The sequence below is a fragment of the Dromaius novaehollandiae genome, chromosome 6, assembly GCF_036370855.1.
Source record: "Dromaius novaehollandiae isolate bDroNov1 chromosome 6, bDroNov1.hap1, whole genome shotgun sequence".
Classification (NCBI taxonomy): Eukaryota; Metazoa; Chordata; class Aves; order Casuariiformes; family Dromaiidae; genus Dromaius; species Dromaius novaehollandiae.
This window is the reverse complement of record NC_088103.1, coordinates 12,429,584-12,442,286: the sequence shown is the minus strand read 5'-3', so window position 1 is coordinate 12,442,286 and position 12,703 is coordinate 12,429,584. Positions and strand designations below refer to the sequence as shown.

At 37.6% G+C, this 12,703-nt stretch overlaps 1 protein-coding gene across 2 annotated transcripts in view; it reads left to right on the top strand.

Annotated features, from left to right (window-relative positions):
• The window catches only part of REEP3 (receptor accessory protein 3), a 41,900-nt gene extending 31,484 nt beyond the window's left edge, over positions 1-10,416 (top strand). For both annotated transcript variants that reach the window (XM_064513681.1, XM_064513682.1), the window contains exons 6-8: positions 1,305-1,452; positions 4,745-4,896; positions 5,687-10,416. In XM_064513681.1, the coding sequence (XP_064369751.1) occupies positions 1,305-1,452; positions 4,745-4,896; positions 5,687-5,743 (357 nt within the window). In that variant the 3' untranslated portion in view covers positions 5,744-10,416. The remainder of the gene's footprint in view (positions 1-1,304; positions 1,453-4,744; positions 4,897-5,686) is intronic.
• The last annotated feature ends 2,287 nt before the right edge of the window (positions 10,417-12,703 follow it).

The window sequence follows — 12,703 nt, the reverse complement described above, 5'->3', positions numbered from 1 at the left end:
CGTTGTTCTTCCCTGTGTAGAACGCTCTCAATTTTATGTGTTGGGCTAAGGAGCAGTCATTAGAAAATGAGTATTTGGTTTCAGGGCTCCCCCCCCCCCGGTGCAAGCTTAAGGAGTATCACTCCACTGTCTGCGCTTTACGTGGTTATTTTTAACATGGATGACTTTAGCATGCTGGCCTACCATCTGCAAACAGTTGTTGGCACAAGAATGGTAACAAATGGCTGGGGCCAGTGGCGCAAGAACTGCCTTAGGCTGATGCTGTTGCCAAGGAAGGTGTGTGGAATTGTACCCAAACAGACTTCTGCTACAGTTAGCTAGTGTTCAAATGAGGAATTTTACTCAAATACTTAATTTTTAAGAATGAAATCAAATCTTGAAGCCTTGTCCAAGGTGGGATTCATGCACAAGGGCAGACAACCTTCCTCTGAGATAGCAATTTTTGCTTTGTATGCCCAGGAGGGAAGAATTAAATGTTATTTTAACATGACATTGAGTAATGTACTTCTTCCTCAGTAAGATCAGATGTGAGATGAAAGAAATGCTTGACAAAACCTCTTTCCAAAGGGAGACTTTCTACATCTTCCATGTAGAAGAGAGGTAGACAAAGATAGTAAGGAATACTAATGTTCAAATATGATTATCCTTGTATGTAGTATTAGATTTTGGGTTTGTATTATGTCAGTAAAGATACCTTAGTAAGAGAACCTGCTAGCCTGTAGTCCAGATGAGCCTGTTTGGTTTATGGTTTCAAGTTTCTGTCAACTAGAGCTTTTGTAGTGCTGCCAGCTTTTTAGTTATTTGGGTTAGTGTTACATTGTATTTTTAATGCTATTTTCCTTTCTTATGCATATTCAAATTTGTGGAAGGTAAAATGTAAAGTTGCAGAGATTCTTATATTTATCTTCAACCACTTTTTTTTCCTAGATGGAAGTGTTAAAACCACTGTCACGCTTCCTAGCACTGCTTCAGAAATATGTTCAAAGTGAATTGAGCATATCTTATAGATTTTGTAGTTTTAAATGTTTTTCCTCCACCCAGAAAGCCTTCATTTGCTAAGATTAAAGGAGTGAAAAGAGACATTAGTAATGAAACTCTGAACTTACCCTTAACTTTTTTCCCCTATGAGTAATGTGTAGCTAAGCTTAGGTAAAAGCAATGCTTAAAGCAAATGTAAATTTTACTGCATGCCTATGTTCAGTGAATTTTGTAATATGACAAGAAAGAATGGGTGTAACCATTTTAACCCAGCTTGAACAGTGAAGTCAAAAACATCTCTTTTCAAAGATACTCTTGTATTTCAGAGTCAAGGTGCGATAACTGAGAAACTGAGAAGTTTCAGTATGCATGACTTGACTACTATACAAGGAGATGAGCCAGTGGGACAGAGACCCTATCAAACATTGCCGGAAACAAAAAAGAAAATCAGAGCCTCTGCAAATGAATCTGCAGGTAAATGTCTGTATAAAAATAAAGGATTTTGGTTTTAGCTATTAAAAGAAAAGTGCATGAAATACAAAAGTGGGGAAGAACAGGAATATATTTTCTGTCTAGAAATGGTAAAGGCTACAAAGGATTCCTGCACATTTGAGCAGAGTTGATTTGAGCAGGATACATTGTATCAGTTAAGAAATACCTCCAAAACTACTTACTTCTCACACAGCCACTAACAGTGCAGTCAAACCATGCTCATTACTCCTATCTCTGGTGATTAGCGACAAGAATTACTAGCCAAGGTAAAGCTTAATAATGGGAAGGTGATGGGAAGAATGAAAGCATTAAGTTGTCATGATAGACTGCATATCAACACTCAAAAGATGATGTGTAGTGACCAATATGTTTCTGCAGAAATCTTTTAGTGCACTGTACTCTTGAGTCTCTGCTGCTTAAAAAAGGCTTCAGCTGACATCTGTCAATTGTCCCTTTTTAAATTGAGAGGCTGAAATGTAAAGTGGTTGGTGTTTCTTACAAAAGCTTTGTTTGGCTGCTTTTTTCCTCCCTCTCCACCCCCCGCCCCCCCACCTTGTTTTAGTTAAGCCTCTCATTTCTTTACACCTCTCCATTTTGGGGAGCAGTGATGGTTTTGGAGTATAAAGATTTTCAGGAATCAAATGGTAGCCACAGAAGTTCTGAGGGATAAATAGGCACATGAATGGCCAAAGCTCAATTGCTAATTGGGCCCAGGAGGTGTCCTGTGCAGGTCAGTGTAAAGGCAGGGTACTGGCCAGGGGAAAAGCCCGTGCATTCTCAGAGTTGCATTACAGACGATGTCATCACAGAGCATTAGTTATTTACGTGAAGTAACTTGAAAATGCTCAAAACTCCATTTTCAGTAAAAACATTATTTAGCTACAGATTATGCTGCACAAATAACCAGTAATTATGACATTGTCTATCAAGTCAAAATGCTTTGTTAAAACTAGTTTATTTGTTTCTACTTTTGGACCCAAATCTGCTAGAACTTTGGAGTTCTTTTGGAATTGCTTCAGCATTAAAGATATTAAAAAAAAAAAAAAAAGAAAAAAAGGGGTGGTGGTGGGAAGAGTTGCGAGGACTATGCTAAATGCAACCAAACCTTGCTTCAGACTTTTAAATCTGAGCTTAGAAGTTCCTGTATGAACCAGTTGGAAAGACCTAGCTGTAGAAAGACTGACCTGCTAGTGTAATTGTAAAAAAAGGCAAATGTGATCTTGATGCATCAGAAGAGGTGTCACAAGTAGAGATAAAGAAGTGTCACTCCATTCATCCCTACTAAGATACTGTTTGGAATACAGCATGTGATTCAAATCTTCCATGTTTAAGAAAGATAAATTGAAGCCATATTAGAGGCACACACAGTTTGCCTCTAGAATGGCAAAGGAGGCGAGTCTGCCTCAAATAGATGTGGAGTAGGTGAGCTTTATTCTGAACTTAGAAAAAGAAAAGCTGAAAAGGGGAGTTGAGGGAATAAATGACCAGGAGAAAGAGTCTGCTTAAGCCTAAGGAAACTGCTGGCTTAAGTTGTCTTGGTTTTGGAGGCTGAAGGATGTCCCTAAGTATGAGAGCCTGTAGGTTCTGGAATGGCTTTCTAAATGGAGGCCTGGGTACAAAAAAACAGACCCTTTTGGAGGGCCTTATGATATGTCTGTGATGGGAGACTGAGCTTTCATGACCCTGAAGATCTTTCTAGCACCTGTTTTTAAGCAGTTTGCACCCTCTAGTGAGAGTCTTTGGTAATGATCTTGGTGCTAGTTTGCAGGGTTTAAACTGTCCTGAAAAATAACACTTCAATGTTGTATCTATCTGAAATGAACTTTGATATTAAATATATGTACAGAAATATATGAATATGAGGAAAGATATTCATAGAGCTAAAAAAATGGTTCTAGAGCCTAAATTATAAATGTGAAATGAACTCTGGCAGTAAATTGGAGAAATGGAGTAGAAAGGTTAGGATTTGTTCCTTGGGGAGGAGGAGTGGAGAACAAGAAGGTTGGGAGAAGAAACATAATCAGCTGGTGTTAATTAAGCTTATATGGAATTGGAAAGTAAATCACGAAGAACACTATGTTCTTGTTCTTGCTTTTAGACTTCCCAGTTTTCATCTTACATTTCATCTAATGTCTCTCCTGGGACTTGAGGCATGCTACTAAAAAATAAATTCAAAAAGCACAGATACGTGATACTTCCTAAGTGAGAAATAACATGAAACTTGGAACTATTTCATTATTTTGAAGGCTGCTGTGAATACAGTATTTTGCATTAATCCTAAACTACAATAACTTAAGTTCTTCAAAGTAAACATGAAATTGTATTCCAATTGCCAGGATATGTCAGTGAATTTTTTGATTTGGGGGGGAGGGTGCTCTGTGGATGGAAAACTAATATAGAATTTTTAATGGGAACAGTCATGGGAGTGGTGATGGGAAGGGAGGGGGAAATTAAAACTGGGAAACTGGAAACCACCTGAGTTGTTCTTAATTACGAGATAGTAAAACTCTGAAGGACAGAATAATCAAGTAAATATATATGTTATATTTTTAAAAATATCTCAAGTGTAAAATACAATGTGATACATTGACATTTCTCTAACCTTTAATGCTGAGGGTTTTTTTTTAAGCATGTAATAAGTTCAAAATTTATAATAGGGATGGTGGAAGGTAAGTGTCCCACTTAGTAGCTTTTACCTGTAAAGGCTGAACTTTCAGCATAATATGTTGCAAGTTGTCAGGATGTGAAGAGGTAGTTACTGTTCAGACTGGTCTTGGTGCCAGTGTTAATATATTTATTAGTGACTGTGGAACACTATGGGACGCATACTAGGCGAGAGATGGGAATGAGGGTTTTTCATCTACATGTGCACAGTATTGTTTTCTTATAGAATAGCCTTCAAACAGCATTGCGGCAAAAACCTTAAGTTCTTTTCAATGACCAGTATGGCTTTTCCAGCTCAATATAAAGCAAAAGCTAACAGATTGATGCTTTAATTTTTGGCAGTTTAAGGGACCATTGCATTACATACCTGTGGAATTAAATGGCTTGTACTCCACAAATCACAAATTACAGAATGCGTTCTTCCTGGTAGACTAGATGCCTTCTCTTCCCCCCCCCCCCCCCCAACAGCTGGCAGACTGATACATTCTTTAGATAAATAATGTGTGTGTTAAAGATGAAACTCATGGCTTTTATTAGAAATCTAAAAGTTAGTTATTTCCTATTATACAACTTATTAAGTTATTTCCTTTTATACAACTGTTTTTTAAAGGTTACAAAATTCCATTGGAAAAAAATGCTGGAGATGATAAAACAGATGAAGATGTGGAGGGGACACATTCAGAAGATGAGATGTTTGCTCAGAGAGGCCTTCGAAGGTCTCAAAGCATGAAATCTGTGAAAACTATTAAAGGCCGTAAAGAAGCAAGTATAATTTACTTAAGTATTGAGTTTGTTTAACAATGTGCCTTGATGCTTTTAATAATGCAGGAATTTAAAGTATTTTTTCTTAATCTTAGAGGGATTATCAACAATAACTGGGTTGTAAAATGTCAAATGGAGAAGGATGTGATAATATCAGGACTAGAAGCTCTTGTACTTTGGGGCTCTTAAGTGGAATATGGGGGGGAGGAATTAAGTATGTGGAGGAAAAAGGGAAGAGGAGATAAAATAGATCTGTGCTTGTGATGTTAATACTGGCACCTCCAAGCCCAGATTCCAGGAATTGCTTGCCTTGGGAGGGGGTTGTAGGTGGTAATGTTGTCACCTGCATTTGAGTGTCTTAGTTGTGCACACTTGCGTATCTGTTGTTTAATGGATGAAAGATGATTCAGAATTTTTGGTTCCCACAGACATTTTGTGCTATCATGTATCACCTGCTTTCACTTATAACCCACAAAGAAGTTTCTATGTAGAATTCGAAGTCCTTTGTATATACATATGTCACAGAATTAAAGATTCTTCAGAATAAATGTCTATGGAATCTCCCAAGAGCTCTTATGTAATTCTGAGAAAATAGTTGAGACTTTCCCTTCTTGTCCAATTTTATTGAAGATGCATCTCTGCCATAGCTAGATTCTTATTGAATATGTGGAGTGTCTGAAGCGTGTTAAAAGACCATTTACTGAATTGCAGTAGTGGAAAGTTAAGATCACTGCACACAGAAATATTATTTAACTTTTTGTTAAGTTCTGATTTTTTTTCCCCTTCTCAGATACGATATGGATCACTGAAATACAGAGTAAAGAAGAGACCTACAGTGTATTTTTGAGTGTACTGCACAACGCCTGCAAGACAAACTGCTGTATTATACTAACTTGACTTCAGTACATCGTGTTAAAAGATCTGTGTGTGTAATTCATATGATGAATATGTATGAATAGATAGGGGAGGACTTGGTTTTTATGAGCCTGTTGGATAAAGTATTCCTTTGCTTTTCTGTAATTTCTTATTGTTTAGACATAAATCTGGCCAAGTTAAAATATGAATTTCAGCACCCATTAGGTAAGAATTAAATGAGTGACAGAAAATAGGCTAGCTTTTTCCAGAGTTACTAACAGACCCAAATAGCTGAATTATTGAATTAGCAGAGGCTGTAAGTATTTGGAACTCATGAAATTGAATCCAGTGTCCCCTAGCTTACATGGAAAGATAGGAATACTTTAAATATTTTTCTGAGCTACAATTCCTGAAAAGGCCTATATGTAACTTAAAAACACACTGTTTAAAGGACAGTGGATGAAGGTGGGGAAGGAAAAGGAAAGACCAGATAGATCTGGTGTATCCTTAAGATCTTTTCTCATCATATTTTCAAGCTTGAGAAACTTGCATAAGACTAATAGGTGCAAACTGGGGGTACGTGTAGCACTTTATGCAAAACTACGTAGTTTTGCACACTTTTACTAATTTACAGCTGTACATGTCATTTTAGTGACTTCTTAGGTAGGTTAGGTTTTTCTTTTGAATGCCAGCAATCCATGTATTTCATAGTCCTTTTTTAATTTATCTCAGTTTGCTTAAGTATACCTAAGATGCTGTAGATGACTGCTACTAACACTTAACATTATCAGGTGCCTTTCTGTGTGTTACAGGGCTGCAGGGTTTTTTGTCTGTGGTGTTGCCCTCGCTGCCCCTCTTCAGCTAGAGAGAGGTAACATGACTTACAAAGTCAGTTTTCGGTTAAAATTGTGGTAAGTGAAACTTGTAGCCAGTGATAGGCTGCTCAGATCCCTGAGGTCTATCAACCCTATATTGGAAGTCATGCTGACATGAAGGCATGTATGATAGACTATTCAGGCCACAGCTTGTTTTTTTTTTTGCTCTGGATTACTTTAAGAATATATGAATGTGTGTGTATATATATATTTATAGAATGTGTCTATTTCATATCATACATGGGTTCTAAAATTGGCTGTGTAGTATTTTCTGCTGCTAAAGTTATTACTAAAATATTTACATATAGCTTTTTCTAACTGTCTTCTAACTGATTAAGTCAGCCATGCCACAGCCTAGTGTCACGTGTCATAAATATTTGCACACTAAGATTAATTTTGGAATGTTGTTCAAGGGAGGGACTTCTCAAAATGACCTTTCGAGGTCCTTTTTGGTTCTGTTTCCTGTAAATCTCAGAGGTAGACTAATTTTTAGTTTTCCGTGCGACTGTTTCTACTGTGGATTGGGGGGGAGGAGACCTCACTTTTTGTAGGTAGTGTTTTATTACTTGGCATTGGCAGACATGGTGTTCCTGTTCTTTAAAGGAAAATGGCATGTGATTCCTCTTACCCTTGAATCTTGGACACCATTTCTTAGACCTTCCTCCAGATATGGCAGTCATCCACAAACTTGCTGCGGCGCTTTTAAACACTTTCTTAAGGCTTGGGTCTGCTGCAGTTCTTTTTCTTTATATTTTTACAGCTATAGGAAGTTCAATGCTGGTCAACTCTTAATGGCCTGTTACTGTGGCCTGGCATCTGAAATAGTCTTCTGCAGCCTTCTGTGGGCTAGAGTTTGAATAGCATGGATGAAAATGCAGCTGGTCTGTACTGGCATCATGTTACTGACTTGCTATAGTAGGCATTTGTAAGTCAAGTGCAGTGTCTGGGACAAATTTAACAATATTGATGATACAGTGCTTTTAGTGTGCCAAGGAAGTTAAATGCTTTAGTAAGAAGTTGCAACATTCCGTATGTGACTAAAAGGCCAAAGCTTGTAGTAGTCTTCTACAAGACAGAGTAACATACCAGAAGACAGGAAGCCTGCTCTCTCCCAAATAAATATAGTGCAAAAATGCTGTCCTCTAACCAAGACTGGTTTGTGATCTAGCTTTGTAAGGAGCTGTTTGTGCACATTTGTATTTGGGAATTAGCACTTGCTGCTCTCAGATTACTTTGCTAGTCTTACTGTCTGGTATTTGAAGACACTGGGCAGGACTCAGTGTGATTTTTTTTTTTTTTTTTTTTTTTTTTTTTTTTTTTTGTAGCCCAGTAGACTTCTACAGCAGTGCATTTCTCATTTCTCTGTCCCTTTGCATTCTGTACTGAGTTTTATCCCCTCTTTTGGAAGTAAAATCAGACAGAAATCTTTGTGGGCTTTGGTGGAGGAGATGTTGATGGGGAAGGCAGCCACCATGGGGTGTGGTTCATCACTTGCACTCCAGGAATGCTTGTGCTTCCCATCTGTTTCTCTGAATGTAGGAAAGCTATAGATAGGGGTAAGGCTGTCTGTGTGCTTTGGTATGTAGGAAGTTGGGAGAAGATGAGGCTCTTGTATTTGCATCTTCCCCCTCCTTGAAAGTTATGATTATCTGGGTTTTGGATATAATCTCTAATTCCTTATTCTCCAGTTAAGCATCCTTCTCAAGCACTTGCTGGTGCATCTTGCACCAACTCATAATGTTTATCTGGCTTTTTTGGTAAGCATGACGATAAAATTGTCATTTTTTTTATAAGTCAGAATCCTGTATGAAGGAGCAGGGTAAGTCCTTCTTTCAGAATTACATTCCTCTTACAGGTTCATGTAGATGCTGTTCCAGGGGGTATGCTCCTTGCACAATTCAAGGGCTCAAGATCATTTGAACAGAAATGTAGGCTCCAGCACAATTGTGGTCATTAGATTGCTGTACATGTTGTTACGTATTGGAGGCTATTGCCTCTGACAAACATGACTTGCTAATTAAATAGTGACAAAGGCTAAATTAACATTTTTCTATCACGATGCAAACTTTAAAAGTCACGGTTAGTTCCACAGTTAAGGTTTTTCAAAACAGTACAAGGTATTAACAGCTCTCAACTGAGTAGTAACAGGCCAGTCTAATGAGCCACCTAGCAACTTTGTCAGCAATATTATTCCATTGTGAATACAAAATGCAGTAGGTCAAAACATTAATCTAAAAATATTTCAACCTTTATATCACCTTATCACTTATCTTTTTTTAGTATATTGTGTATAGCTTATTTCTCCAAATATGTTCCTTTGCTTTCCCTGTTCTAATGCCACATTGCACTTGCAGAACTCTTACTACATTGTGGTAGGACATGACTTTCTTGGTTTGGTTTCATTGCACAAGAAATGTTGTTGGAAATGGCTTGCTGTAAATTCACTGTACTAATGAATAGGTTCTAATTTGTTTTCCCCTCTCCCCCTGCCCAAGGGTTGAACTTCTGGAAAAATAAACTCTCCTTTTTCCCAAGATATGTATGGAACTAAGAATGCTGGCAGTATTATTCATGATAATTACTGCTTGTGTATAAATGTAGTGATAAAACTTTGTTTTCCTAGATGTTTTTTCAGTCTAATGTCCTACTGTAAAGCTTTTCCGTGACAGCTTGATTCTTGTTGTTGAATTTATCCCGTAATGGGTTCGCTCTTGGTATCTCAAGTTTTTTCCTTGCTGTTCACTGTCCACAGATGCTTGACAGGGCACAATGGCATGACTTGCTTTCATCCAAATGTTATATATTTCTCTCTGCTTGTTGGATTTAGTTGACTTTTTAAAAATATAATGCAGTCTTTTAAACTTTGTGTACAGGGAATATTCAAACTTTTTTGCCTTAGCAGCTACAGAAGTGATCTATGTGGCTCTTGCCAGTAAACTTCTCAGAAAAGTGTTCAAGATCAAAACTTGACTTTATTTTGTTTTGTGGAATTTAAAATAGATGGTTCCTGTCAAACTTTGTGATCTTATGAGTGAAATGTTTCCTGAGAACTGACTAACTGCCACAACAGTACTGTTAATATAGTTAGAGAATAAAAACTTCCACAGAGATTAAAGGTACTTAGAACATGCATTTCTTGTTAAATCATATGATGGTTTCAAGCCTTTCCAGAATGTCTAAACTGACTCTTGATTTTTTAGCAAGAGCTTGCTGTACACTTTAAAATATATAGTTTGAGACAACGGTTAAATTGATGGTCTCAGTTGCAAATAAAGGCCAGACTCTGATTACAAAGTAATTGCCAATATTAGCTACTTAATGCTAATTACTTTGCTACCTGAAAGTAACTGAATATTGTTATGCCAGATATTTTTTGTGAATTATAATGAATTTTAAAATGAGCAGAAAGTAATTTGGTAAAATAGAATGGTGAAGTAAATACTAGATGCATTTAACATTTATTGTTCATGACAAAAGATGTGTTTTATTTTTGGTGTTGCTTTTATCAATGGGAAGCTGGTATTTTTAAGTATTTTTCTACAGAAATGTGTATGTGTAAAGGCAATACTTTAACATTTTTCAAGGACTCCTGTTTTTAAATGCTACAGACCAGAGACTGTCTGTATTGAGACTAAAGTTAGTAGCTTTAAAAAAAAAAAGAGTAAGCTTTAATTTTTATATTGTAATAATAACTTGCTGTCAACTTGTTTACATATTTGTAGGAGGGAAAGCTTCATTATGCATTGACTTATCTTGATTCTGTCTTTAATAAATGCTGCTTTGAGCAGGATGCAGTGGATATTTTATTACCTGAATTACGACTTACAAACTAGTTACTCCCTGTAATTTGTATTTTATTATGACTCCTGTACTGAAACAGTCTATCTGAATTTTGAAGAGACTTATAAAATTGTTTGAAGAGTGACTAAACTGTCATCGTGGTTTTGTCATGGAGCCTGATGTTGATTTACACTTAAATGAAACCTACCCTGCTAAAGGTAACTTAAATGCAGTAGTTCCACCTGTTTGAGATGTTTTGCTGAGGGTAAAGTTAAAGTAGGATGCTTAATCCCCCCAAAGATCAAAGGTTCTTGAGGAATCCTTGGAATTCGTTTTAAAAGACAAACGAAATTTTTTTTCATGTTCTCAGGTAAGCCAGAGAAGGGTGGCGAATGGGTAAACTCAGGTCTTCTGTTTCAAATCTCACTTCAAGTATGCTGTTATCATCAAAGCCGAAACAAAAAAAGGCTAACCTAGTTTTCCAGACCTCTTTTGCTAGGCTTCATTAACTACTATTTATAGCTGCCTGTATCCTATGCACTGTGACAATATTATCCTAGAAATGCAGACTGTTGCAATGACTCAATTCTTTAATGTCAGAACAGTTCATACAATACAAAAATACCACCTACTAAAGAAACTGTGGATGTCAGAAAACACTGCTGAATTTTTTCCTTCGTTCTACTAATGTTTAGCATATAGCAGGAACACTCATGAGTACAGGTGAAAGCTGTCTTCGTGCTGTTTCTCATGCTGAGACCTGCTCAGGGATTGATTGTGGTGATTCTAAAATAGTGCTATACATGTGTCCTAGGCTAAAATGCTCAAGGTGAAGCAGATGCAGCCTTGGTGAGAGTTGTTTGGGGCTTTTAGTTTCTACCTTAAGTTGGGAAAACAGATCATTGAGAAGAACCCTAATAGGTCCTGTAAAATTAGAAGGTTTTCAAAACTGTTTTCATGCTTTCCGTAGATATATTCAGGAACAAAGTGGGAGCCTGCCTTGCTTGAAAGTCTGCCTGCCTTTGAAGGTTTGACAACAGAACTAGGGTAGGATTTGAACTAGGGTAGGAATGACAAGAACTGCTGGAGAGAGAGTATTAGGACTTCATATAAAACCTAGAATTTCACTGTTGTCTGCTAATCTACAGCGATTACGTGTATGAGGAAACTGAAGGATCACTTAAAGTCCCTGTTATACCAGTTGTCACCGTTCCCAGGTAAGCAGCACTTTGACCCTCACTTAATTTTTTCCTGGGCAACAATGCCAGCTATGTCACATGGTGCATTTTCTCAGAGTGCACTGCAGCATCCTAATTGATCTCTCCATTTTAGTTCTGCCAGACTGAGAATGCTAAGGGGAAGTCATCCTGGCTTGTTATCTTGAGGGAAAGAATTTGTTGCAGTGGCTTAATGAGGAGAGAGACTTGTGCAAGTTTAAAAACAAACAAAAAACCCAAACAAAAACTTTTAAAGCTAGTGCAATGTTAAAGCTGCATTTTCAAACTCTGTTGTATACCTGTGTTTTTCCTAGTGTTACCATGTGTATTGGAGGAAATCACCACACCAAAGGCAGCCATTTACCTTGCTTTCGTGTCAGACCCCTTTACTTCAGGTCTATGTGGTAAGAACTAATGTCACTATTCTTCCTGCCAGAATTGCGAGCTTAACCAGTTTCCCCCGTCCATTGGAAACAGACTTCTTGGGTGTTGCTCTTTTGCAAATTGGATGAAAAGACATAGGGTGAACAGAGCATTTTTGGTAGCTTTCTTTGGTTTCTTTTATTGAAGGAGCAAGCTAAACTGGCTTATTCTGCAGGTGCCCAATTACTAGATCAGACCAGAGAACAGGCCTGGGGAGAAGGGTGCACAGCAAAATTACCCCTTGGTAGCAGCCTGCAATTATCTAGACCAGATTAAATCCTGATGGAAAAATCCTGCTCCTCACAAAATTGAGGTCATAGAGGGAGAGCCGCTCCTCCTTTAAAATAGCTTTGGAGCTAACAGCTAAGTTTATTTTGTTGTTCTCTCAAGTGTCTCCTGCAATTTTATTTTGTGCAGCTAAGTCATGGGAGCGGGGATTTGTCCTTGTTCCCTTTCATCCTACCTAAATAACCTCACAACTAGCTAGCTGAAATAAGGGGTAGGGCTGTTCTCCCACTTCCCTCCCCTCTGCTGAACATCTTCATCCCTCTGAGCTGACACGCTGTTTCTTCTGGAGTTTTAATTTTTTTATTAAAAAAAAAAAAAAAACACCCTCTAACCCGTGGATACTCTGCGCAGGCCGCGCAAGGGGTATGC